Source organism: Ambystoma mexicanum, chromosome 9, assembly GCF_040938575.1.
Source record: "Ambystoma mexicanum isolate Mex_15411 chromosome 9, UKY_AmexF1_1, whole genome shotgun sequence".
In the NCBI taxonomy this organism is placed as follows: Eukaryota; Metazoa; Chordata; class Amphibia; order Caudata; family Ambystomatidae; genus Ambystoma; species Ambystoma mexicanum.
Genome location: NC_090931.1, coordinates 544,978,540 through 545,001,900, shown reverse-complemented (window position 1 = coordinate 545,001,900; position 23,361 = coordinate 544,978,540). Strand labels below are relative to the sequence as shown.

Genomic DNA, 23,361 nt, shown 5'->3' with positions numbered 1-23,361 from the left:
GGGTAGGTGGATGTCTTATGTGTGGGGTTAGTGGTACATGGATAGATGTTTGTATGCATAGTTGTATAGTGCAGCAGCAACTGTGGGCAGGGTGTACAATGTTGAGTGCATGGCTACAGCCCCTACACTGCAATGGGTGTAGTGAAGCGTGTAGGGGGTAGGCACAAGCTGCGTAGTGTAATATAGGGGTGCATTGCAAATGGTGGAATTGCTATGCGTATAGCAGAAATAAGTACACAGATTGCACTGCGGACATTGCAAAGAAGTATAATAGCAATCGTTGCAGACTTACTGTTTGGATTGAGGAGGGCCTGTACTGTGTTTTGTGCATCGAATGTGAAATGTTGCAGTACTGATTGCTGCATTATCTGTGGGAAAAGAGAACAGAACATGTTGGAGCAGGTATTTTGTTAGTTTGCAGTCCAGTACATAGCATATATGTCTTTACTTTGTGGACCCTCATAACTAGTACTTCATAAGTACAATCCTTTGAAGCAGTGTACTGTGCAATGAGCACAGTTCCTGTGTTTCTTTGCATAATCATTGGGTCTGTGGGGAAAACAAATCCATGCTGGATTTTTTTTTTAAACGTGCAAATTGCTTTGCTGCTACGGTGCACAAGGAATGATAGGCACGTTTGGATTGGTTACTGCGCTTTTTAAGGTGTACTCTTGAAGTCGTAGGAAATATAATGGTTTAAGATTGTGGCCTATACATGTTGGTAGGGTGGGTGGCGTTGTATAACAGGTGGTGTTTTGTAAATGGTTACCTACTTCCTTTTCGTACTATTGTCTCTTTATGCGTTTGGTTGCTGCTGGTGGTTTGTAAGTATTGTGGCACTGTACTGTGATACTGCAGAAATGCAACGGTAGTTACGTATCTGTTGGTGTATTGTAACTGCTCATACTTTGGAAGTGTTTCAGGATATGTTTGTAGCACAGTAGTTGTTGAAGGTTGAGTTGGGTTGTTTTAATGCTGCAAATAACATTGTAGTATTCTGGTTGCAGTTAGGTTGCAGTTAGCGTATTCTAACTGTTCAGAGTGTCCCATTCATAAAGGGTATGTTTACAAGCTTGTGCATTCCTGTTGCTACTTGCACATATGTGTACATTCTGAAGTGGTAATGTACCATTATGGGTTTACGTGGTGATAGGTCCATAAGTCTTGGAGTTGTACGACTACTCTTAGAGAGCTGGTGACTGATTTGGTTACGTGGTGGTTTCAGAGGTTACTGCGGATAGTTTTGAACCCTCATACTTAGTACTTTCCCTGTCACATATGCTGTGGAAAATACTGCTACTGTGATTTGTGTACACGTATTGTTTGTGTGAGTGTATTCATTGGGGATAAAAATTATCCAAAACACACTTTAGTGCATTTCGTCAATGCTTGCAGTATGCCAAGTTGCTGTAGGGCGACAGTGTGGAAGGAAAACACATTTTTGTCCACTTACGAAGTTACTGGTTGGTGCTGGGGAGTAAAGTATAGTACGTTTGTACATCAATGAGTAAATATTGGCTTCAAGAATATTAAGTAGGCATTTGCAAGATTTGCAGGTAATCTCTGATTTGGAGTGATGGAAGAATCATTGCATTCCCACCATGACCATTGATTTCTAATGTATGCAGTATAGTGGCCTCCATTGGTTGAGTCGCCTGTGTGGTAGTTTATGGCTACTGTTGGAAAGGTTTTCTATGTGAGTGTATGTAGCGTTGAACAATTATCAGAATTGCACGGCGTACAGAATATGCTATGGTTTGCATTTTGCACTAGTTGCTGAAATGGAATGGAGTCACAGTTAGGTATTGATGCATACACAAAGCATTTGTTAGGGACTTGTTCCTGAATGACATGGTTGCACAGACTGCATGCATGTTTCCACATGTAGGAAATGTGAAATATTTCATTTATGGGTATATTTTTCCTTTCCAGTGTTTGTACTAAGTACATTAGAAATTCCTGTGGATCCTCTTGTCAGTTTAAAGTGAATCTCACCATTCCAGCACTGTAGTCCAATTCTTGCCTTATTCCTGAGACATGTAAATGGTGTCAGGATTAGTTACTTCATTTCTGTGAAGGACAAGCATTTGCAAACACAACTGGTTTGTGCCATTCAAAAACATGTTTTCAACAATTGCTGGCATTTGGAATAGAGAATTCATTGTTACATTTGCATAGCAATTAACACCTGGTGTATTGGACAATTTGAATGGCCCAGGTATTTCTGTGTCTGAGCACTTTGATGGAAGAGTATGTTGTTTCTTTGAACAGGCTTTATTTGTGGGTGGAGTTGGGCATGGTTTGCCTTTTTTACTGTAGTATGAGTTGCTTTCATTTTCTTAGATGGTACTGTTGCCAAATCATTTGCAACTTTTGATTTAATGAGCCTTTTTTTTAAACCTTTTGGTTTCTGAGGAATAGGGTACATTTTCAGATGGGGTGTGTACAGTGCACATAGTCTATTGTACTCTATGATGCAAGGAATGTCTGCACTGACTGCAGCTGCATCAAAATTCACTAGATACAGTCCTTCCAGTGTACGTAGCCGTGACAGTGCTCCATAACTCATGCTTCCTTTAAAGACTGTGCTGCAATATCAATTAATGCTTTGTCTAAGGTTAGACCTTGCAATTTATGAATAGTTACTTCATAAGCTAGCGACAGAGAAAAATTTTCTCTTTGTACATACATGTCTTTGAAAAGAAGGAACTGCGCCGTTGTGCATACTATATTTTTAACCTCTGAAAGTTTGTCAAACTTGATGTTCACAAACAGAATGCTGTTGTCCCGATGGTATGTCTGGAAGCCAACAACTGTACCAAGTGCTCCATTAACTAAACCTTGCTCTATGTCAATGTTACGCTTTAGGATAACTCTACAGTTGACACATAATGTTAAAACTTTCTCCACACCAGCTGCGTTGGAGATAGAGTTCTCTAAGATTTTTAGTCGTGCTATGCCTTGTTGACACATAGATATTGTCATACCGTGTACGTCCAGTTAGTCTGTGGCCTGAATTTCCAGTGGTTATTTTTCTTTTTTCAGCATTGTTGCATTAAGTTGTGCACAGCTTGCTAGAGTTGGCATTAAGGACAAACAGCTGACATTTTTCTGAGCTAATTGTTCCATGACATCAGTAGCACATGTGTTATGCCCGTACAGCTCATGGATGCGTCTAGTATTGAGGGTAGACTGCGCCTCCTTTGATAGTACACCAATCTGTATGTTTTTTTAAATGTTGGCGTAGCTGAGGTCTGCAGACTGACATGTTTTGAGTTAGTTCTCTGTATTGGAAATGTTGCCAAAGATTTACTTTCCCGATGCTTCCAAGACTTTAACGGCACTGTTTGTGTCCTAGGGTTTTGAAGATAGGTTCAACTTTGACTGGTGTCAATTGAAGGAGATCTCCGAAAACAATGACATGTTTTGTTTTCCTCCAAAGAGTTCTTCGTGGTCTGTTGTGAGCACCACTTGCAATATGAGGTTAATCAAAGCCAACATTAGGTTGGAGACCATGCTCACCTCATCTATTAGGAGCATTTTTATTTGTTTGACAACTCTGCGTAGCTCCATAGCAGATTCTTCTGAAAGTTTATAGTACTCTAATTTGTTTTGGTGTTCTACTGGAAGGAGTAGCAATCGGTGTAGAGTGACTCCACCTATGTTGTAGGCAGCCAAACCTGTAAGGGCGGTTACAACAGCAGAAAGGTTGTTATTTGTTAATTGTTGGAGGTATTTACTGATAATTTTTATTAAGAATGTTTTACCTGACCTAGCTTTACCACTTACATACAGCATTATAGGTTTGTAGTTCAATGGTTTCACTTACTTCTACAAAAATGGTAAGCTGCTCATTGTTTAGTTGGGATTTCAGTACTGTCAACGCTTCTGCAGAGTGCTCATACTGAAGCATAGTGGAGGTTACATCCGTCATGGCTAATTCTGCCTCATTTGCTATGAGTGGCTGTCCAAGTGGTTCTTGGCTGCCTGTTAGAGAAGGTTCACTGCTCTCAGAAGTGTCTACATTTAGTTGTGCATGAAGGTCTTCTTCTTGTTGGCTTTCATTGTCCAATATGGTTTTGTACCGTATAAGGTTTTCATCTGTAATTGTACTTTCACTGGCATTAAAAGCATCTTCATAGGAGGTGTGGGTGGCTCATAAATAATCTTCTTTTCTTCATTGTTTGAAAAGTTGTAGTAGAGCCATGTAATGCAGTTCTTTGTGTTGAGGAGATTTTAATGACAGCTTCAAATGATTAATCAGGCTGTGTTTGGTAAGTTTTATCAGGCTGCCTTCACAACTTTCCACTCTGTATCTACCTTTTTCCTCATTTGGTTTAATGTTGTTTTTGTATGCAACGTTTTAGGCTATCTGGTACAGGCACAAGGCTTCCAAAGTAATACACCTGTTCAGGTAGTATGTGTCCAATAAGTTGTTGTTCAAAATGTCCTGGCTGTTGGGATCGCTTTTGGCTATTGTTTTTATGTCTTCGTACAATTTAAGTACTCTTTTTCTGGATGCAGCAGGACCAAGGCTTAGCCACACTATGTTTTCAGTTTTCCCATACAAGGCGGTGCCAGTTAAACGGTCAGTGGCTCCGTAGCTGCCACATTCTCTATGGGACAGCATTTTAATGCCAAAGCTGTACAATTTTTGTGCCATTGTTTTGTCAGATGATATGTCATCCCAGACGTCTTTGAGCTCTGTTTTCTCTGCTTTGGTTAAGTAGGCTGTGTGATGGAATTAGTGAGGTCATCAATGACATTTGTGATGTCATCTCTAAGGTCATGGGTGTTAGTCCGTGCAGCACACAGTGTTAGCGCGAGTTATGGCTGCATACCTTACCAGAACTGGCGAATTTCTGGGGGGTTTCGGTTTTACCTGTAACCATAACGTCCCTGTAACCACGTTTTCCCATTGAATTTCATAGGTTTTTTAGTAGTGCAATTTAAACATAAATGTCCCCTTAAAGTTTTTTGTTAGTGATATATATATATATATATATAAAAATTAAACCTTACGGCTGAAAAGTATTGATTTTTACCAATTATATTGGAATAAGTGTGCCCTTGTTTGCCCCCCTTTTTGTTTCGTGGGACCTTGCATTGCCTTTGAATCTGAGGGCTGCAATGTTCTATTCTTCCTTGGAGTTGTCAATTGGAAGCCAGCTCATAGTCACTTCCATTGCTACCACTTGCTCGTCAGTGCATTCTTGCTGTCGACCCATAGCTAGGATTCGATCCAGTGGTAGGTTTTTCTCTGAAAGGATTGCTCTCTGCACCTTTTTTGATGAGATCCCGTGGGTGATCAGTTGACGGATTGCAAAGTCCTCATCTGGGAACTCGCAACCCTCTGCCATTTCCCAGAGGAAGGCGTGAAAATCGTCTATCTTCTCTCCAGGTCGTTGCCGGGCCATGCTCATCTGAAACTGTTTATAGTCTGGGTTCAGTTCTTGTTTAAACTTCCCAATCAGGGCTGCCTTTGCTGCTTCATAGTCATCCGCCTGCCCTTTATCAGGCAGGGCATTGAATAATCTCAGGTCTAGCGTGCTCAAGTTGAGCATTAGTAACGTTCTCTGTTACTCTGCATCTGTAATTTTCTTGGCTTTGATGTTGAGCTCCAATTGTTGGAGCCACAGTTCCCACCCAGTGCCGCTCCCATTGCATAAGGGTCGAATGGCCTCAAGAAGGCACTATGGGTTGTGTCTAACACTGGGATAGGCCCTTCCTGTTCTTTTGCCAATCTCATTGCTGTCCTGGGGGTGCTCCCCCATGCTGCGCCTGCTTGGGGGCTGTCCATCCTTCTGGTTTGTATACCTTCTCTTTGTATTGTGGCAGTGTGTTACGGGGTACTTGCGTTTCCTTTTCTGTGTCTCACGGCTACTTCCTACCTGTGCAGAGGTTGTCCTTGTGTTGGGCAGATCTTTCAGCAATCAACGGCTGTTCTTGCACCCTCTCCTCTCAATGGGCATGGGCTGTCTTAGCTCTCTTTGCCGGGTCCTAGTCTTTCACTTGGGTCCTGTGAGACATGTTTTTGTGGGCCCAGCTCCACTTGGTAATTGGCACTTGGTCACCGGCCTCAGGCTCCCCACAGCTTACATTACCCTCTGTCGTGGAGCCCTAACCGGTATAAACGCAGTTGTCCCAGAGCAATCAATCCGAATTTGGCGTGCATTGGGATTTACTGCTTGTTGTGGTGCACAGCCCAGTCCTTCGTTCCTACAGCTGATTTTTATTGTAATGTTCTTTTTTTTTTTTTTTAGCATCACCCACTAAGCGTGACATGTTTTGGCCACCTGGAGCACTGACACAGGTGGCGTGTGCTTGGCGGCGCATCAAACAAACGTTTTACCAGATCACGGCATCACGCGGGCATGCAGCGCGGCGCAGCAGGCCGACGCTGGAGGCAGATTGCTACGCAGGTCTGGATCATGGCGCTCGTCACCAGGGTGATGTTGCCAAACTTTCCCACTCGCACAACGGGCGGGGAGGGTGTTATAGGCCTTGATGGGGACACAGCCAAATAAAGACACGTTTATTTGTGTTGCGATCGTAACTCGCAGTGCTGCCATTTACGGCACACATGCATGGTTTATTGGTTCCTCCATTTCCTTTCCTCACATCACGTGGGGCAGTCTCCCCCTCATATCACGTGACGTCAGGAGGGCATAACATCACAATAGAGAGGATACAAGCTTAATCGGGCCGTAGCCCTGATTGGCAAATGCTGTAGGAGGAAGGGCATAAGCCCTTGAAGAAGCCTGTATAAGGGAGGAAGCACCAGGATGGCTGCGGGACCAAACGGTAATGGGTATCTCTGAGGGTCTGCGATTGGAAGCTGGTTTATGAAACCGCAGGAAATGAGGGGAAGCAGCCAATGAAATACAGAGGGGGTGCTCAGGACTTTAAAAGCCATCCCTGAAAAAAAAGAAGAGCCTCACTTTGCTGGCACCACTCGGGGAAGCAACAAGGCGCACAATGTCCGAATAAACCACCCTCCCTCTCAACTATGTGAGGAGTTTAGAGACAACGGGATTTTGGAGTTACTGATGAATGCAACTGCTGTAGTCAGAGTGGTGGTGTGCAAGCAACCAGTACAGTTACATAAAAAACGAGCTGGGTGAAAACTGGAGGGAGTTTTCGCCTCCTCTGCGGTAAAGCCCCCCTCTGAGGCCAAACGACGAGGAGGCTTAAACAAAATGATAAAGCTCAACTTCCCCCCTCATGAACGGTGGTCCTCCAGCACAAGATCCCTTGCAAGGGCAGGCAGTCCTCTGGGAATTACGGCTGGGGAGTTTTGGCCTAAATAAGTTGGATGGAAGAAAGTTAACTTAGTCGGCTGGTCACTGCATAAATTTGTTTACAAATTTGCAATGGGGATATACTTTGATGATGAATAATGCAATCTAGTTTGTGATTTGCAGTGATGATAAACAAGAAACATAGAAATTAATGTTAGAGTTTGAAGTGTTTTTTAAAGTTTTAATAAAACATGCAGCTATGTAAGGCTCCAGCAAAACCTCATTAGCATCAGTGTTTGATTAATGATTATTCTGCAGGCAAATGTATTGTTTGTTTTAATGATGATATGGTGGGAAAGAGCCGTGAAGTGGCCTAGTGCCATGGTTATGGATCGGGTGGTATACTTAGGGAAATGGATTGGTTACAATATAGGTTCACAATCCCAGTAGATTTTTTTTTAAATGTACAAAAGGGTCGATTCTAACTCCTTTGCGTGTTACATGCCAAAGGCATGGAAAGGTGGACATCAGGGATACATGCTTTTCGCCAATTTGTCTAAAGTAAACAAAAACTTTGTTTTGCTGTATTTATGGGACATGCTTGGAGTCCACTTAAGTACAGAGAAACAATGCTTAAAAACTTGATTGGTATTGTTCAAATATAAACATGAGGTATTTATAATGAATTGGAAATTACTGCATTCGAAATTCCCAAAGAATATATCACAGATTAATTCAACTAGGCCCAAAATTCGTTGGGCGGTGAAACAGGAATTATTTCCAATTAACACCCTGGAAGAGGGGGAGGGGGGCAGACAGCCTCCTAACCAATCAGTGAGGGCCAGGAAGTAGGAAGTCTACCAGCTAACCAGGAAGCTTGGAATGCAGGCTTTACCTCATGGGAAATCCAGTGTTATGTTCCAAGTCCCCTCAGCAGTGGGAGACTGCCCTTTTCCCCACCGGGAAGCAGGTAAGTCCTCCTGCGCCCCCTACCTCCGTCCCCAATTTCCAGCTCCCTCATCCACTCCCCCTATCCCCAACCCCTGCCCCACTTACCTGGTGCTGGATGGTCCCTCTCCGTGCCTGGAACACTCAGTGTTCCGGTGCTTCCCCAACGCTGCAATGGCTGACCACTGAACGGGAGAAAGAGCTATGTTTAGTTCCCGTCTCCCATGACCATGCCGTTATTCAACTTAATAAAACAACCAATAGCATCCTGGGAAACCATGCCTGGAATCCTAATGGCAATAAACCCTACTGGGTGCAGGGCTTTGCCGGGTCTATAATGTCCGGGGCCGGGTCGATGATGTCCAGAGTTCATTTTAAGGCCCCCTGTTTCGATTGTAACTTGTCCCCCAGGATTACCTGACGCAGTAAGGTACAAGTTACTTACCTGTAACCTTTGTTCTCAGGCATTGGATGTTTCATGGATTCACATGCAAAATTAATATTCCCCGTCGTCAGGCTGGGAATCTTCAGTAATATTAAAACAGTTTACCCTTATATTTCAAAAATGCTCGTCACTTTAGTACTCTATTAGTGTCCTTTTGGGTCATACTGCCCACAGCCAATTAGACAGGACCCCTTAGCTCCACCCCTGGTGGAGCTCTTCAGATTTTTTACTGCACATTAAAGTGTTGGGAGTACTCGATTTTGCTCTTCGATAAATGTGACATTTTGGATCTATTTTTGATAGCTTTTTCCATCAACAACTTCTTGTTTGGTGCTGCATGGCTATAATCTATGGTGAAATGTGTACAGTGAAGTTAAGCCCCTTCATCCACCAAGGAATTCAGTCTGAGGCCTTCAGTAGTTCATGGTGATGACAGACACGAGGAAGAAGCACCTTTTCAAGGCCTGTTCAAGATGTAACCTAAAGAAGGTTTACATCGAAGATCTTCATGAGAAGTGTCTTTATTGTCTATAACTGGATCAAGACTTGAATAGTTGTTCCATTGGCCAATCGTTCTCATCCAAGGACCTCCACTACAGGCTGGTGGCCCAGTTGGATGAAGGTGCCAGAGCCTCTGACTAGGCAGCTATCTGCAGTTATGCCTCTGCTAGGCACAGCAGACTCTTAGAGCGCACTCACTCATCAAAGAGGTTGAGATCCCACAAGGAATATTCCCGGGGAAGAGAGCAAAGAAGGGACATGGGTCGCACACTCTGGCTGCTCCAGTCAACCATGTCGCTGACGTCTCCTTCTACACCTACGGTCACCTTGTTTACCACTTCGGGTCCTAGAACACCTCTGTCTATAGTTACATCGTCTAAGCACTCTTCAGAGAAGCAACAGTCGACCATGAATACCATTTCTTCATCGACGACAACCCTGTCAATGACTCAAAGTCCACTTAGATGACCAACACCTCATCGACACCCTTGTTGACGACCCCGTCGACCACCTCGTCACCTGCTACCACCTTGCCGATGGCCAAGATAACTATGATTAAAACCAGTACTACTCCATCACAAACATGTGTTTACTTCTTTGCCATCTAAACCACCAAGCACGTCTTCGTCGTCTTGGCCTATGACACCAGTTAAGAGGCCCTTTGTCTCCAAGTCCACGAAGGGAATTGGCATTGACAGGGATGTACCATCTGCCTTGGCATCCCTTCCCAGGCCAACACATGCTCAGTCACTGTTTTCGATTGCTCCCCATGCACCTCCTGCAGTCCGCTGCCCAAACATTGGCTTCTCGTGAGCAGCTGCTACAGCAAGGTGAAGAATCAGACATGGTGGTTCTGGAGGCTTTGTGCTACTCCAGTGCCACAGCCTTTTCCAAGTGGTCATGTCCCAATGGGCACTCCTTCTGGCTCCAGGGACTGGTCTAGACAGTCTATCCACTTTGCAGACACTGGTTTCTGAGCTCTGGCAACACCTTCCGGCGCCATTGTTACCTCCTCCAATGCAACCACATTAGTTCCCGGTAAGGGAGGGCATATTCCCCCCCACCGCCCAGACCTATTCTGCAGGTTCTTTCTCTGCCACCTTTCACTCTCACTGATACAGACACTGTAACTGATGCTTATCCATTGGATGTTTTTCCAGGCACACAATCTACAGATGAGTTTGAAGACCTAACGCCAGGTGACGGTGAGCCAGCCGACCTACCACCAAAATATTTGCCTCCAGGTGTGATTGGCTCCTTTTATGCAATCATGACACGGGCGGCCAAGCTATTCAATCCCATACTTGAGAAGCAGAAAAGGTTTTCTTTATCAGAGACGAGAATCTACCAAAAATCAATGGTCTCCATCTTGATGCTTGAGGATATCTGAGAGGATGGCCTTCTTGTTATGAAACGCCCTTTCTCAGACCCCCACCCCAGAAGGATTGCTGTGACAAAAAGTAGAAGCTTCCTGATTCCGCGCCAAAATGCTTGTGCACACAACCGTGCCCGCACTCTGCGGTTCCTGCTGCAGCACTTAAGCGTTCTGCCAATCCTCCTTTTCCCTGCATGGTGCTCCCAGAGAAGGAAGGCAAGCAGCTAGAATCTTTTGGAAAGAGAGTTATATCTATGGCCGCTACGACCATCAATGCAGCTAATTCACTGGAGATTCTCTCCTGCTACGATTGTGAACTTTGGTTCAAATTGGGAGCAATCTTAGAATTTCTATCAGATGACAAGCGGGACAAATCGCTGCTCTGCTGCATGAAGGCGAGGCGCCATCAGATCATGCTATCTCCATGGCAATAGACATTGCGGATACAGGATTCCTCCAATGGGGAACGGGCAGTGTTAAGGCACCAAGGCTGGTTAAAAGCCACCAACTTCTGGCTGGAGGTCAAATCAAAGGTAGTGGATATGCCCTTTGACGGTGTCAACCTCTTTGGTAAAAAAGTGGATGAAACCCTACAGGCCATCAAGGCCGACACTGAAACAGCCTGCTCGCTAGACACTCTGTAACAACACTGTCAGTCCTTTCGCTTGGCGAAAGCGAGACTTTCAAGAACGTTCAGGGGTTATATGTCTTCCTACCTGCTACAGTCATCCTGCACTGGAACCTAGGAGAGTTACAGGTGAAGGTCCTAGTCCTACAGACGAAACCAACACTGAGGCAAAGTTTCATCCAGAACCCAAGCAGGCCTGACCAGTCCACGCACCTGACCCTCCACTTCATCACCCCAGTAGGGGGGTGGTTAACCAACTTTGTGCGCAGTGGGAAAACATCACCACCGACAAATGGGTGTTACACATCATTCATCAGGGCCATACCCTGGAATTCATAGGGAAATGCCCCTCCATCCCTCCTGTCCCAAAGACGGAAAAACATCAATCCTTCCTCCAGCCAAAACTGGTGGCCATCCACACAGCTCCTCTTGGTGGGCATTATCTAGTGCCTGCAAAATGGGTAACCATATATGGCTTTTCCTACCTACAAACAGGAGGGAGACAGACTATAAAGCAAGTAGTTTGAGAAGAGAGGGCCTAAAACAAAAAGAGCCATACTGGCTACTACATAGTGATATATGTTAGCCTTGGGGTAAAAAATAAAGGTGCACAGTAGTAGTAGTGCACCATGATCAAAAGGTTAGACTGCTACCAGCCTGCAAGGAACATACTGCCTAGGCGAGAAAACCCATTCAGGAACAGTGGGAGATAGGGTCCCCCATGTACTGGTAGTCATAGAGGCTAGCATTACTATCCAAACATCATATGAGGATGGATCCACTCTGCACTGGCAATGCCAAGGACTGGCCAATGCTGCCAAATCAATGAGCTACATTGATAAGTGATAAGTGAGCATGACCAAGTTCCTTGCATACCCAAACAGAGATTAGGAGTACAAAAACAGGCAGCAAACACACTGAGTATCTTAGAGAATGAGGCTAAAAAGCAGCAAAAAAGGCAAACACATTCCTAACACGGCCAGGGGAAAGAACAGTGGTTCTAGGGTTAAGAAAATACTTCAGACAGAACTGATCTGTGTAATAAAGAAACGATCACGCTGTACATACATCATTTTCTTTTACATGTTTACCTTACTGAGGAGGAAATCTAAAAGAATGCATTTGCACTAACAGGCCCTTGAATGCCTGTCACTGCAAATGTTTACTGACTGCACATGTGTATAGGGAGAGGACCCAAGCCCCAACCCATGTGGGGTCAGTGAGTCCATACATATTCAAGTGACAGGGACACAGCAATACAAGTATATGCAGAGAGGGGCTAGAGGCTGGTCCTTTACACACGCAGACATACTCTTCTTTAACTCCCAAGGCCCCGTACATGAATGCAGGACTTGCAAGTTGTCATCTGCGGGCACAGAGGTGCAAGCGCAAATAACTCTTGCACTTCTGCCCTCAAACATGTTCTGTGTACCTGCCACCGGCTGTTCAATATAGTGCTTCATACTGCTGTTTAACCTGCTTTGAAGTGTTCCTAATGTCTGCACAAAATGGATCCATGGCACAATGAAATAACATGATTGGCTGGGATCACATCATTTGGCATCATAGAGAAACCTGGAATAGAACTCGAGGCCCACAGTCACTATTTGGCCACACCATCACTACAGGTACTGGGCATTAATTCACATAACTATAATGTTTAGAAATAGAGTATCAGGAAATTACCTGAAAAGGATGTACCATAATGAGCAAGTATTGGGGGATGGATCACTACAGATTTTAGTACTGCTACAAGGTTTAAATGGCTGGACGATAGAGGAACCAGAGCTAAGCATAATGAAGTGTTACTTAGACATACAAGACATTTTCAAGTGTTGTACAGTGATGGTTGCATACCACATCCTAGAATCATATAATTGAGCAGATGTTAGTACCTAGAGGACTTCTGCTGTATTGCGTTGCCCCTTCTGAGGAATATGTCGGCTGGAGCACACTTCCAAGCTGATGCGCAATCACTTTATTCACATCCCTGAAGGAGATCTGCTTGATATTCATAAGCTGGGCACAAATCTTGTGGACAATGTCATTTTCATGTATGAGGAGGGCATCAGAGGACTGGTACAGATGGGAAAGTGTGAGTATAGCGTTGTAGTTCTGGACAATAACCTGTGAAGACAAATGGAACTAATCATGATTACAGTACAAGTAAGAACAGAAATGTGTGAGCATTATAAAAGGCCTCCTTGCAGACATCCAGCAGTCTCTCTTCATTCCCACTATCTAGTATGTGTGGTATTCAACTACACCAGTGATTACCTGGAAACGAACAGACTAAAGGACACTCTCTAATGTGGGTGCTGCAGTAGACTCTACAAAAACAGCACAGTCACACACAAAGATATCAAACGTTTGTACAGCTAAACACTGCCAACTCCCTACTGTGAGGTAGTCATGGTATCACAAGTAGACACTGACAAAAGAGTTGCAAGTTTGAAAACCTTTATTGTTAGATTCAAGGGGGTTGCAAAAACTCCTTTCTGGCGCTATAACTAAGATGGGAGTAACCTCGACCATCAAATACTACAAAAACAGTCCTAGTCAGTCTTAGTCAAACAATAAAGGCTTATACTAACAAAAACCTAATACCTATCCTTCACTCCAATACAAACTAATGTGACATTGGGATATGTATCTAAAAAAGGAAAAATCAGTGGTGAAACGAAATGTCAGAATGGCAATACAAATCAGTAGTAATTCTCGTCCCCCACATTATATAGCACATGGGTTGATTGAACACTTGATGGATGAACACACTTTGGCTTGGAAACACAGTTAGGTGGCTGGCTCTGCCTTCAAGAGCCTTCTTGGCCTTTCAAGTCTGAGTCACAAGTTCACGGGTTTAACCTCTCAAGTTCCCATCACCCAAGTCCAGGTCACCAATGCTGGAGAACAGGAGTCACAGGTAAGTAACTTATTCCTTATCCAGCATTGGATCTTTAATAAATACACATGCTCTATGAATAGACTACAAAGCAGCACCACATAACCATAATGGGCGGAGGCAAGCTCCTTGAAGAAACCCATGAGACACTTACCTCACGCAAACAGGTTATGCATAACTGCCTGGCTGACCTTGGACTCCTCCCTGGAATCCTTGTTGACAGTAAGACCTTGTAAAGGTGTGCACAGATCTCCAGGTCGCAGCCCTGCAAATGTTCAGTAAGGGGACTACAGAGAGGAAAGTTGTTGTGGCAGCAACTCCCCCTTGTAGAATGAGCCCAGGGCTTGCCACAGAGAGGCTTGCCAGCTTGCTAATGAGAGAAAGAGATGCAGGAGGAATTCCACCTCGCGACTGAAGCCTTTGAAAGTGTGTTCCCCATGCCAGAGGGAATAAAAGTCACAAAAAGCAGAGCGGTCATCCTGAACGACTTAATACAGGAAACATAGTATTTAAAAGCATGCACCACATGCAGAGAGGGCAGCAGGCGTTCCACAGGGGAGGACGGTATACCAAAGGAAACAGGTAGCACCACTGGCTCATTGAGGTGAAACGCTGAAGGAACATTCGGCACAAAGGAAGGATTAGAGCACAGCACTGCCTTGGACTTGTGGAAAACCCAAGTAGAGGGGTTTTCAGGAAAAAGCCTGAAACTCCCTATACATCTAGCCGACATGCTAGTGACCAGCAATGCAGTCTTCGAGGATAGGAGTTTGAGCAAAGATTTTTGGAGGGGTTCAAAAGAGCAAGGATGACGTTGAAGTCCCTGAACGGGGCTGGTCGTGTGACTGAAGGGAAAAAGCGGAGCAGGCCCTTCAGGAACACCTTGATCAAACATCGGAACCATGGACAAGGCCCAGAACAGGAGTGAGTATAGTGTGAAATACCGGCCTGATGGGTGAATGTGGCAGGTCCGCTTTAGCCAAAGCTAGCAAATATGGTATAACGTCTTTATGCAGCATCTTGAAAGGGTAAAGGCCCTGCGTCTTTCACCAGCAGGAAAACCGCTTCCATTTACTTTTGTAGCAGGCCAGCATGGAAGAACCTTGGGCTCTAGCCAGAACATCCTTGCAGTCTTGTGGCAGTGGTACATTATCGAACTCTAGGAGTGAAGAGCCACTGTAAGAGCCAGGCCATCACCTTTGCTCCTGGAGAGAAGGTTGCACAGAGTGGAATCTTTATTGGCGAGCCGAGGACAGGGCCAGGAAGTTGGAGTATGAATATTGTCTTGGCCAAGTCCGGCCACTAAGATCAGTTTGCACTGATATTATCTGAAGACATTTTGCACCGAGCTAGCAGGGGTATCGGGGGCAGAAGGGGGATTGGAGGGGAGGAAGCGTACAGGAATTTCCCTTCCCAGGGGAGTGTGATGGTATCTCCCAGGCTCTCCGGATGATGGAACTTGCTTGCAAAAGCCACACACCTCTTGTTGGCATGGATGGCAAAGAGATCGACTTCTGGAGTGCCTCATCGACTAAAGATCCGGCGAAGATGAGATTTCTGGAGTTCCTATTCTTGACAGGAGCTGAACTCTATGATGAGGGAATCCACCATTGTGTGCTGAACACCCAGCAGATGGAAAAGAATCAGGAAGATGTGTTACCACACCCAGCTCCACAACACTTGGGCTTCTGTTCACAGAGCAAGATTCCTTATGTCCCCTTTCTTGCAGATATAAAACATTATGGTGGGGTTGTCCGTGAAGGCCCGGATTATCTGACCGCTGAAATGAGGAAAGGAAGACTTGAGGGCCCAAAACACTGCGTGCAACTCAAGAAGATTGATATGCAGAGTCTTCTTTGACTCCTCTCTCTCCTTCTCTTTTCACATCTTGGACCTTGCCAAGAAGGCTCACTTTCAGCTGCACCTCCTCCGAGGCATTTTCCTTTTCCTCACCTTCCCCTAGAAACTCAATGTCTCCAGAGCTCTGGTCCTCTATAAGCTGGACTACTGCAGCAGCCTCTTCCTCAATCTGCCTTCATCCTCGCTCTGCCCTCTTCAACTAATCCAGAATAGGACTGCAAGATTTATTCTTGGCTTCAAGCCTAGGGACCGCATCTCTCCAACCCTAAAATCTTTTCACTGGATCCCGGTGGCTGCAAGGATCAAGTTCACGACCCTTTGCATCATCTGACTCCAGCTCATTTTCAGGCTACCCTCGGCCTCCTCCTCCTCCTCTCCTTCCCTCATCTCTGACTGTCTGTCTGCTATCCAGGAATGGTGCGCCGCTAATGACCTCTGCCTTAATGCCAGTAAGACTGAGATTCTCCTCATCGGCACACCCACTCCCTCCTTCCCTGCAGCTCTCTGGCCGGCCTCTCTTGGCCCCCTTCCTGCTCCTACCTGCAATGCAAAAAACCACAGGGTTATCTTCGACTCCACACTCTCCTTCTCTCCTCATATATCTGACGTCTCAAAGAAGTCACACTACCAGCTGCACCTCCTCAGAGGTATTCTTCCCTTCCTCTCCTTCCCCCAGAAGCTCACTGTCTCCCGAGCCCTGGTTCTCTCAAAGCTGGACTACTGTAACAGCCTCTATCTTAATCTGCCTGCCTCCACTCTCCGCCCTCTGCAACTTATCCAGAACAGAACTGCAAGACTTGTCCTTGGCCTCAAGCCCAGGGACCGAATCTCTCCAGGACTGAAATCTCTACATTGGCTCCCAGTGGCTGCAAGGATAAAGTTCAAAACCCTCTGCATTGTCCACAAGGCCTTCTGGGGACTGGGGCCTAAATACCTTCAACTCTCTCTTCCTAAATATCTTCCTTCCCGAGCCCTTCGCTCATCCGTCTCCAACTCCCTCAGGGTCAGCCGCTTCTCGAAGCAACGAGCTGGGGGTAGATCTCTCTCCGCGGCTGGGGCCTCCCTCTGGAACAGCCTTCCTGTCTCCCTGAAACTTGAGGAGGACCATCTCCGGTTCCGGAAGCACCTCAAAACCTTCCTCTTTGCCTCTGCTTTCTCTCTCCCTCTCCCCTGCTAATTCTTGCTGAAACTGCACTGTATCTGCAACTGGGCCACTCTTACCGACCCCGATCCTGGGCCCTGCCACTCTCGACTTGCACTGCCTACCTGGCAACCCCTCCCTGGCAATCCCTGCACTGCGGGACTGTCTCTGTATCCCGACAGCCCCCACTTCCCAGCACTTGTCTGCACTTACCTTGCACTTGCCACCAGCTGGCCCTCTTTATTTATTATTTATTTATTTTTATTCTACTTACCTTGTACTGCACTTCCCCCCCTTCCCCTTGCACCTTCTCCCTTCCCCCTACCCCTGCACTTGCGCGATCGGAATGACACCTGGCCTAGTAGGATTGTTGTCTGTCTTCCCTTTGTTCCCCCTCCCTGCCTCGTCGCGCCTTGAAACACTTGTGTATAGGTGCGCTACAAATGCCATATCATATCATATCCACAAGACTTTCTGGGGCCTGGGATCCGAGTACATCCAACTCTCTTTCCCTAAATACCTCCCTTCTAGAACCCTTTGGTCTACTAGCTCCAACTCTCTGCAGATCAGACGCTTCTCCAAGCAGAGAGTGGGGGGGGATCTATCTCTCCGGCAGGAGCTGCCCCTCTGGAATGGCCTCTCTGCCCCTCTCAGGCTTCAGCTGGATCTCCTTAAATTAGAGAAGCTTCTCAAGACCTTCCTTCTCTTTCTTCCTTCCCCCCCTACACTGCTAATTCCCCCCTCTACCCCATTGGCTGGCTGCTTGGTCCCTTCTGAGTCCCCAGGCCCTCTTCGCCAAGTCTACCCCAGCACCCTGGTCTCCCTGACCTAACCCCACCCTTTAACCTCCCCTTGCCCTCCCAGGAACCCCTTCCCCCGACTAGCCTGGCAGGGTATTCATCCCCACCAAACCTGGTCCACCCCCGTCATCACACTTCGCGTGTGGTCCTCACTCCATGCACTCCCTGCATCCCTTGACACTGCCCACTTGGACTCCCCTTAGCACTTGCCTATCCCCAGGGGCCCTCCTCTTTCCCTCCACCTACCCCCTGCACTTGTATGCCTCCACTCTGCCCCGCACTTCCCTCCCACCCTAGCATTATCCCTTCTGCCCGACCGTCATTTCCCAATCCCCTCCCCCTACACTTATTATTAATGCACTTCACAATCCGAATGACCAAGCCCTAGTAGGATCGTTATTGTTGTTTTTTTCCCCTGCCCCCCCTTTTGTCTTGTGGCGCCTTGAAACACCATTTGATGTATAGCCGCTTTATAAATATAAAATAATTACATAACTTCTCTCCCCCCTCCCCCCCCCCCAACATGTAGATCCCCAGTGGGCACGCCCCAGCCTCTAGGGAAGGGAGGCGTCTATCATGACAGTGACTTGATGTGGAGGAATACAAAATGGGGAGCCCTGGACTAGGTAATCCTGGACTGACCACCAGCATAGAGCATCCTTGAATTGTCTCCTCAAAGAGATCTTGTCCTCCCAGGAACCCAAGGCCTGCCTCCAGTGTACATCGAGGAACTGCAATGTTGAAGCAGATAATCCCTAATAGACACTTCAGGAGGCGTACTAAGGCTGTCAACATTCAGGAGAGTAAAAGTACCTGGACAAGAAGAGCTTGCACCCCGCCCTCCAAGGGAGTAGTGTGAGGGGTCCGAAATGTAAGGCAGACAACTTTGTGAAGATTTTTCAAAAGATGCCATTTTATTAAGTTAGAAGATTGGATAAACACCTCACTATCCCACCCTTGACAAGGATTTCCCTGTCTAAAATAAACTAAAGGAAACACTCTAACAAAAGTTTTCTGTCCCTCACACTTGTGCATACAACCATTCAATAAGTTAATATATGGCAAATCAAAAATGACAAATATAACTGTTAAATCCGCATCTGATAACTGTTTCATCTTCCAGTCTGGGTGAATTCCTCTTCCCCAGATCCTGTCTTACAATAAAGTGCTAACTCTGTTCTTTTGATTCTAACTTGACAACAAAAGTTCCAGTATAATTCCGCTTGTTACATCTTGAAGTCAACAAACAGTTCAAAAGTATTCCACAAGGTTTTCCTCTTTTCACTTTTGACAAAAGAGCTTGAAGAAACTTCTTCTCCCAGATGAAGAATGCTTTCTTCTTTCATTAGAATAAACAAACATTTATTTGTTAGGATTGTTCTGCAACAGTTCACAAAACACTTATCAACGTTGGATAATTCTGCAGCAGTTCATATAACACTTGCTTCAGTGATATATGTTTGTCAGGATGATTATGTAGTAATTCATACAACCATGTTAGTGGTTCTGCCACTTCTTTACGACACTTCCCCAGGACACAACAGTATTTCGACTTCCACCTGGTCTACTCACCTGCCAGGCCTACTACTACAAGGTTCTTCTACTCTGGTGTAATCTCCTGCCAGAACAGAACAAATGGGCTACACTGTCCTCAGAACTGGTGTACTCTCCTGCTAGGCCAGAGTAAACTACTAACTACAAGTACTTCTGTGGCAAAGGTACAATTCCAACAAAATATTAATTTCTCTTGCTTCACAACATCAAACTATCACAAACTTTACCCCTGGCCGAGGAACTCGGGGCCTCTGGCCCTCGCCCCAGTATTCCTGCAAGGCCCCAAGGGCCAAGCCATGCCCCTCTCGGCTGTCCTGTAGCCAGTCCTGGCGCCTTTGGCACCAGGCTCATATGGTACATGGAGTTTCTATTGGGGAAAGGACCAACATGGCTGCCCCCACAAGGATCGACGTGGAACTGCATCATGCAGTCTAGCATCCAGACCGTGGTCCGCCCTGGAGGCACCTAGGATACCTGCTGGCTATTTAAGCCACGTCCAAGCTGAGGCACGCGCTTCACGTTGTTCTGCACTTGCAACGTGACGTTCACCACGACCAGCTCGCAGCATCCTTGGCCTGCATCGTCTGGAAGAAGAAGAACACCATTATTCTTCCTTAACTGTTCTGCATCCAGCATATTGCTCTCTCCGGAATCTTCACTAGACCTCTTCTTCCTCCGCGAGCTACACCCTAGAAAGGAGAGACCAGAAGGGAAATAATTACTGAGCATTCGTCTTCCGACATCATCATCTCCAGACTTTGCTACTTACCGCAGCCCTCCTGGAAGTTTGACTGCTGCCTGGGCATCCTCCATCGTACGCTCCGCTTCCATCTGGCAACATACCTTCCAGAACTTCTCGGTGACCTGTAGGAAGGACAGCACAGGTTAGCCTTATTCAAAGACACTCATAGCGCTGCGCTTTGCGCATTCTCTTACCTTCTCGAGCACTTCCCTCGCCATCAGCTCGACTTCGCCATCACCCTTCTGCATCAACGAGAAAAGGAGAAGGTCAACAGGGCAATAACTATTGCAGACACTCATTCTTCAAAGACTCAAGACTTAATTCAAGAAGGGAGTCGCAGCCGGCCTGGACTCCTGGGCCCACGCCAGTGAAGCAACTCGGCGAAAGGTGCCCACCGCGACGCGCCCCTGCACAGAATGGCAGGATGGAGAGCACACCTTAACGAAATACAAGGTGAGAGAGGCTCCGAGGGGGTCGCAAAGGGAACACTTGGGAGGCGGGCCCTAGAGGAGGTGATTGTAGCTAAAACCGAACTCCTGTCTTCCAGGATAAGCCCACGGCTGCGCGAGTCCCCGGGGAAGGTGAACCAGCTCCAGAAGCACTCCGGACCAGTCGGGTGGCGTCCCTGTGGATACAAGGTGAGCGTTACACAAATTTAGCAATCTCTTCTTGGAAAACAAGAACCACAATGGTGATGTTTGTTACATACTTGTGACTGCCCCACACAATGCAGGTTTATGCTCCACTCCCTCTGAATACTTTCTATCAGAAGGTCAGCCTTTTTGTCACTATTTCCCCTTTCCTTTTAACAAACCACTGAACAATCTTCATTTATCACATTTGCCCGTCTTTGTCTTAAGCAATTTTGTTCATAATCATGTGGTTGTTTTATTGCTCTCTCTCTACATTGCTGGTAGAAAGAAGCTTGCTTAAGAACCACTTTCTCTTAGCTTGGGTAATGTTCTTTATTGTAAGCTTTCTATAATGCCACTTACTCTTACTTTTGGCAATGATAGTCCTGGTTGACTTGTTCAAATCTTGTCCCCTTTTTATATTTGTACTTCACTTGATCCTTGTAACAATAACTATAACCTTTCCGTGAGAGAGAGGCGTGGCTTGCTGCCATGAAGTAGGTCATCTCCTGCGATAGCTCCCGACCGATCCTGCAAGATCCGCTTGGAAGATATGCTTTAACGCTGACATATTGCCCGAAAACAAGCAAGCGCCGAGAGAAACTGTTTGTGAGTGCACAGCCGGGAGTGTAGGAATGCAGCTTTCATAGAACGCCAGTGACGCAGTGTGGAAATGTGAGGCCGGCAACAAAGCCAGGAACAACATGGTGACCGGGATGCAGTGAAGAGGCTGAATGCATGATTGGAGCTCGGAATGCAGTGAGAGGCAAGAGAATCCTGGCAGAGAAGTGGAAAAGCAGCGGATGAAGGTTCAGCCCCCTGTGAAAGCACGGGGGTACACACAGAAGCAAGCGGAGAGGCCCCGCGCCGGCACAGTTGGACCGGTATAAATGCACACAGATGTTCGAAATGCAATGATTACAGACGCCTGTTGAAAGTATGCCCAGAACGGTACAGTGGTAAGGACAACCCACAGCAGATACACGCAGGGCGCCTCGCACAGCCCCTCCTAGAGTGCCCACCACAGGGCTACAGAGGAGGCGGCTTATTTCAGCGAACCCGGGCTGGGCAGTGTTGCAGAAAGGCAGTATCCCTCTGTCTCCGGGACACATTGAGTGCTGGCAGGACCCAGCGGCTGCCTGGCGTAAGGTAGAAGCAACATCCGGGGGACACAGGAGAGCAGATTCAAGCACAAGTCTAACAGGAGAAAGCAGTGAAGCGCAAAGGCATCAAGGAGGGTGGCAAGGATACTTGAGCACACCTGGCAAAGGACACATTCAGCTTGCAGAAATCGCCCCGAATTACAAAACGCCTGCAGAAAGCTCATACGTTCTGGGGATTCCGACTGAAAGGCCTCACATTACGCCCTAATACCTACTTGTAGAGCATTGTGCATACACAATTGCAGCCAACCAGGGCAGGTCTGAGCAGACTGGATGCCTCCTAAAGTTCAGACAAAAGTGCCCCAAATAGCTACCCATAGATATTGCACAATTTGTTGGAGACACAAGTTCACAAATAAAAGGATTGTACCATTTTATCAAGCATATGTCAAGGATGGAGTTGTCTGGTGTATGAAATTATATACAAAAGTGTATTCAATGTAAAATATTATAAAAAGCTGACCATGGGGCCAAATGCAAACAACTAAAACATGTACAAAACACATATACAACATACAACCTGGTGTGGTTGTTCCATAATAATTTCTTATTTGACTGCTCTGAATCACTTAGCCACAGACAAAAATAGAGGTGATGTTGGTAACCAGAGGGTGACTTGTTTGAAAATTCGTTTTTTTAATATATACAAAAAGCCCCACAATGACAGTGTCGACAGTAAAGATCTGCTTCCAGCCTTGCTAGTAAGTACAATCAGCCTTTTTTTATTTTTTCAAACATGGGCGATGGTTTTAAGGCTTTCTTCAGGACGCAAAATCTGTTCTTTAGGGACAGATGATGTTGTGAAAATTGTTTGTGTTGTCAAAGGGCCTCATTACAAGTGAGGGGGTAAGGGGTTAACAGCGCCGGTAGAGGTGCCAGAGCCGTTAACCCCGTACCGCCTCATTATGAGGTCCCCTCACGGGACCCGCTCTGGACGTCTGGACCCGCTTTAACTATTCACCTCCCCCATGGCAGAGACCGTCATGGCCAGGCCAAATGAATTATGAGCTACCTGGTCCCAAAACCCACCGCCTTTGAGATACCAGTTAGGTGCCCCACTGACCCAATGGTATCTCAGATTGCCCCAAATCTAACAGACCACAAAGGCAGTTATCCTTCCTTGTGCAAACATCCCCCATCATTTACTGCATCAAACAGAGTAAAATGATGAAGATAACCTGACCCATGCCGCCTGATAAGACACCTGGACCCACGAGACTGGACCCCTTGCTACTGACAACTTTATGATGATGTATGGAAACAGACTCGTATTACATATTGTTTTCCTGTGTTCCCACCTAGGTATTAGGTTAACGTGTTAGAAGTTTTAAAAAACAACTTGGTATAGTTGAGTGTGATGAATGGGTATGAAAGGCCATCAGGGCAAGTTTCTAGAACTATCGTGGTTAATCACCATTGACAACCAACG

The 23,361-nt window shown here is 46.1% G+C and overlaps 1 protein-coding gene across 12 annotated transcripts in view; it reads right to left on the bottom strand.

Moving 5' to 3' along the window:
• TUBD1 (tubulin delta 1) overlaps nucleotides 1-23,361 on the bottom strand; it is a 900,711-nt gene that overhangs the window by 470,184 nt on the left and 407,166 nt on the right. For all 12 annotated transcript variants that reach the window (XM_069615102.1, XM_069615104.1, XM_069615098.1 and 9 more), the window contains one exon: nucleotides 13,034-13,265. In XM_069615102.1, the coding sequence (XP_069471203.1) occupies nucleotides 13,034-13,265 (232 nt within the window). The remainder of the gene's footprint in view (nucleotides 1-13,033; nucleotides 13,266-23,361) is intronic.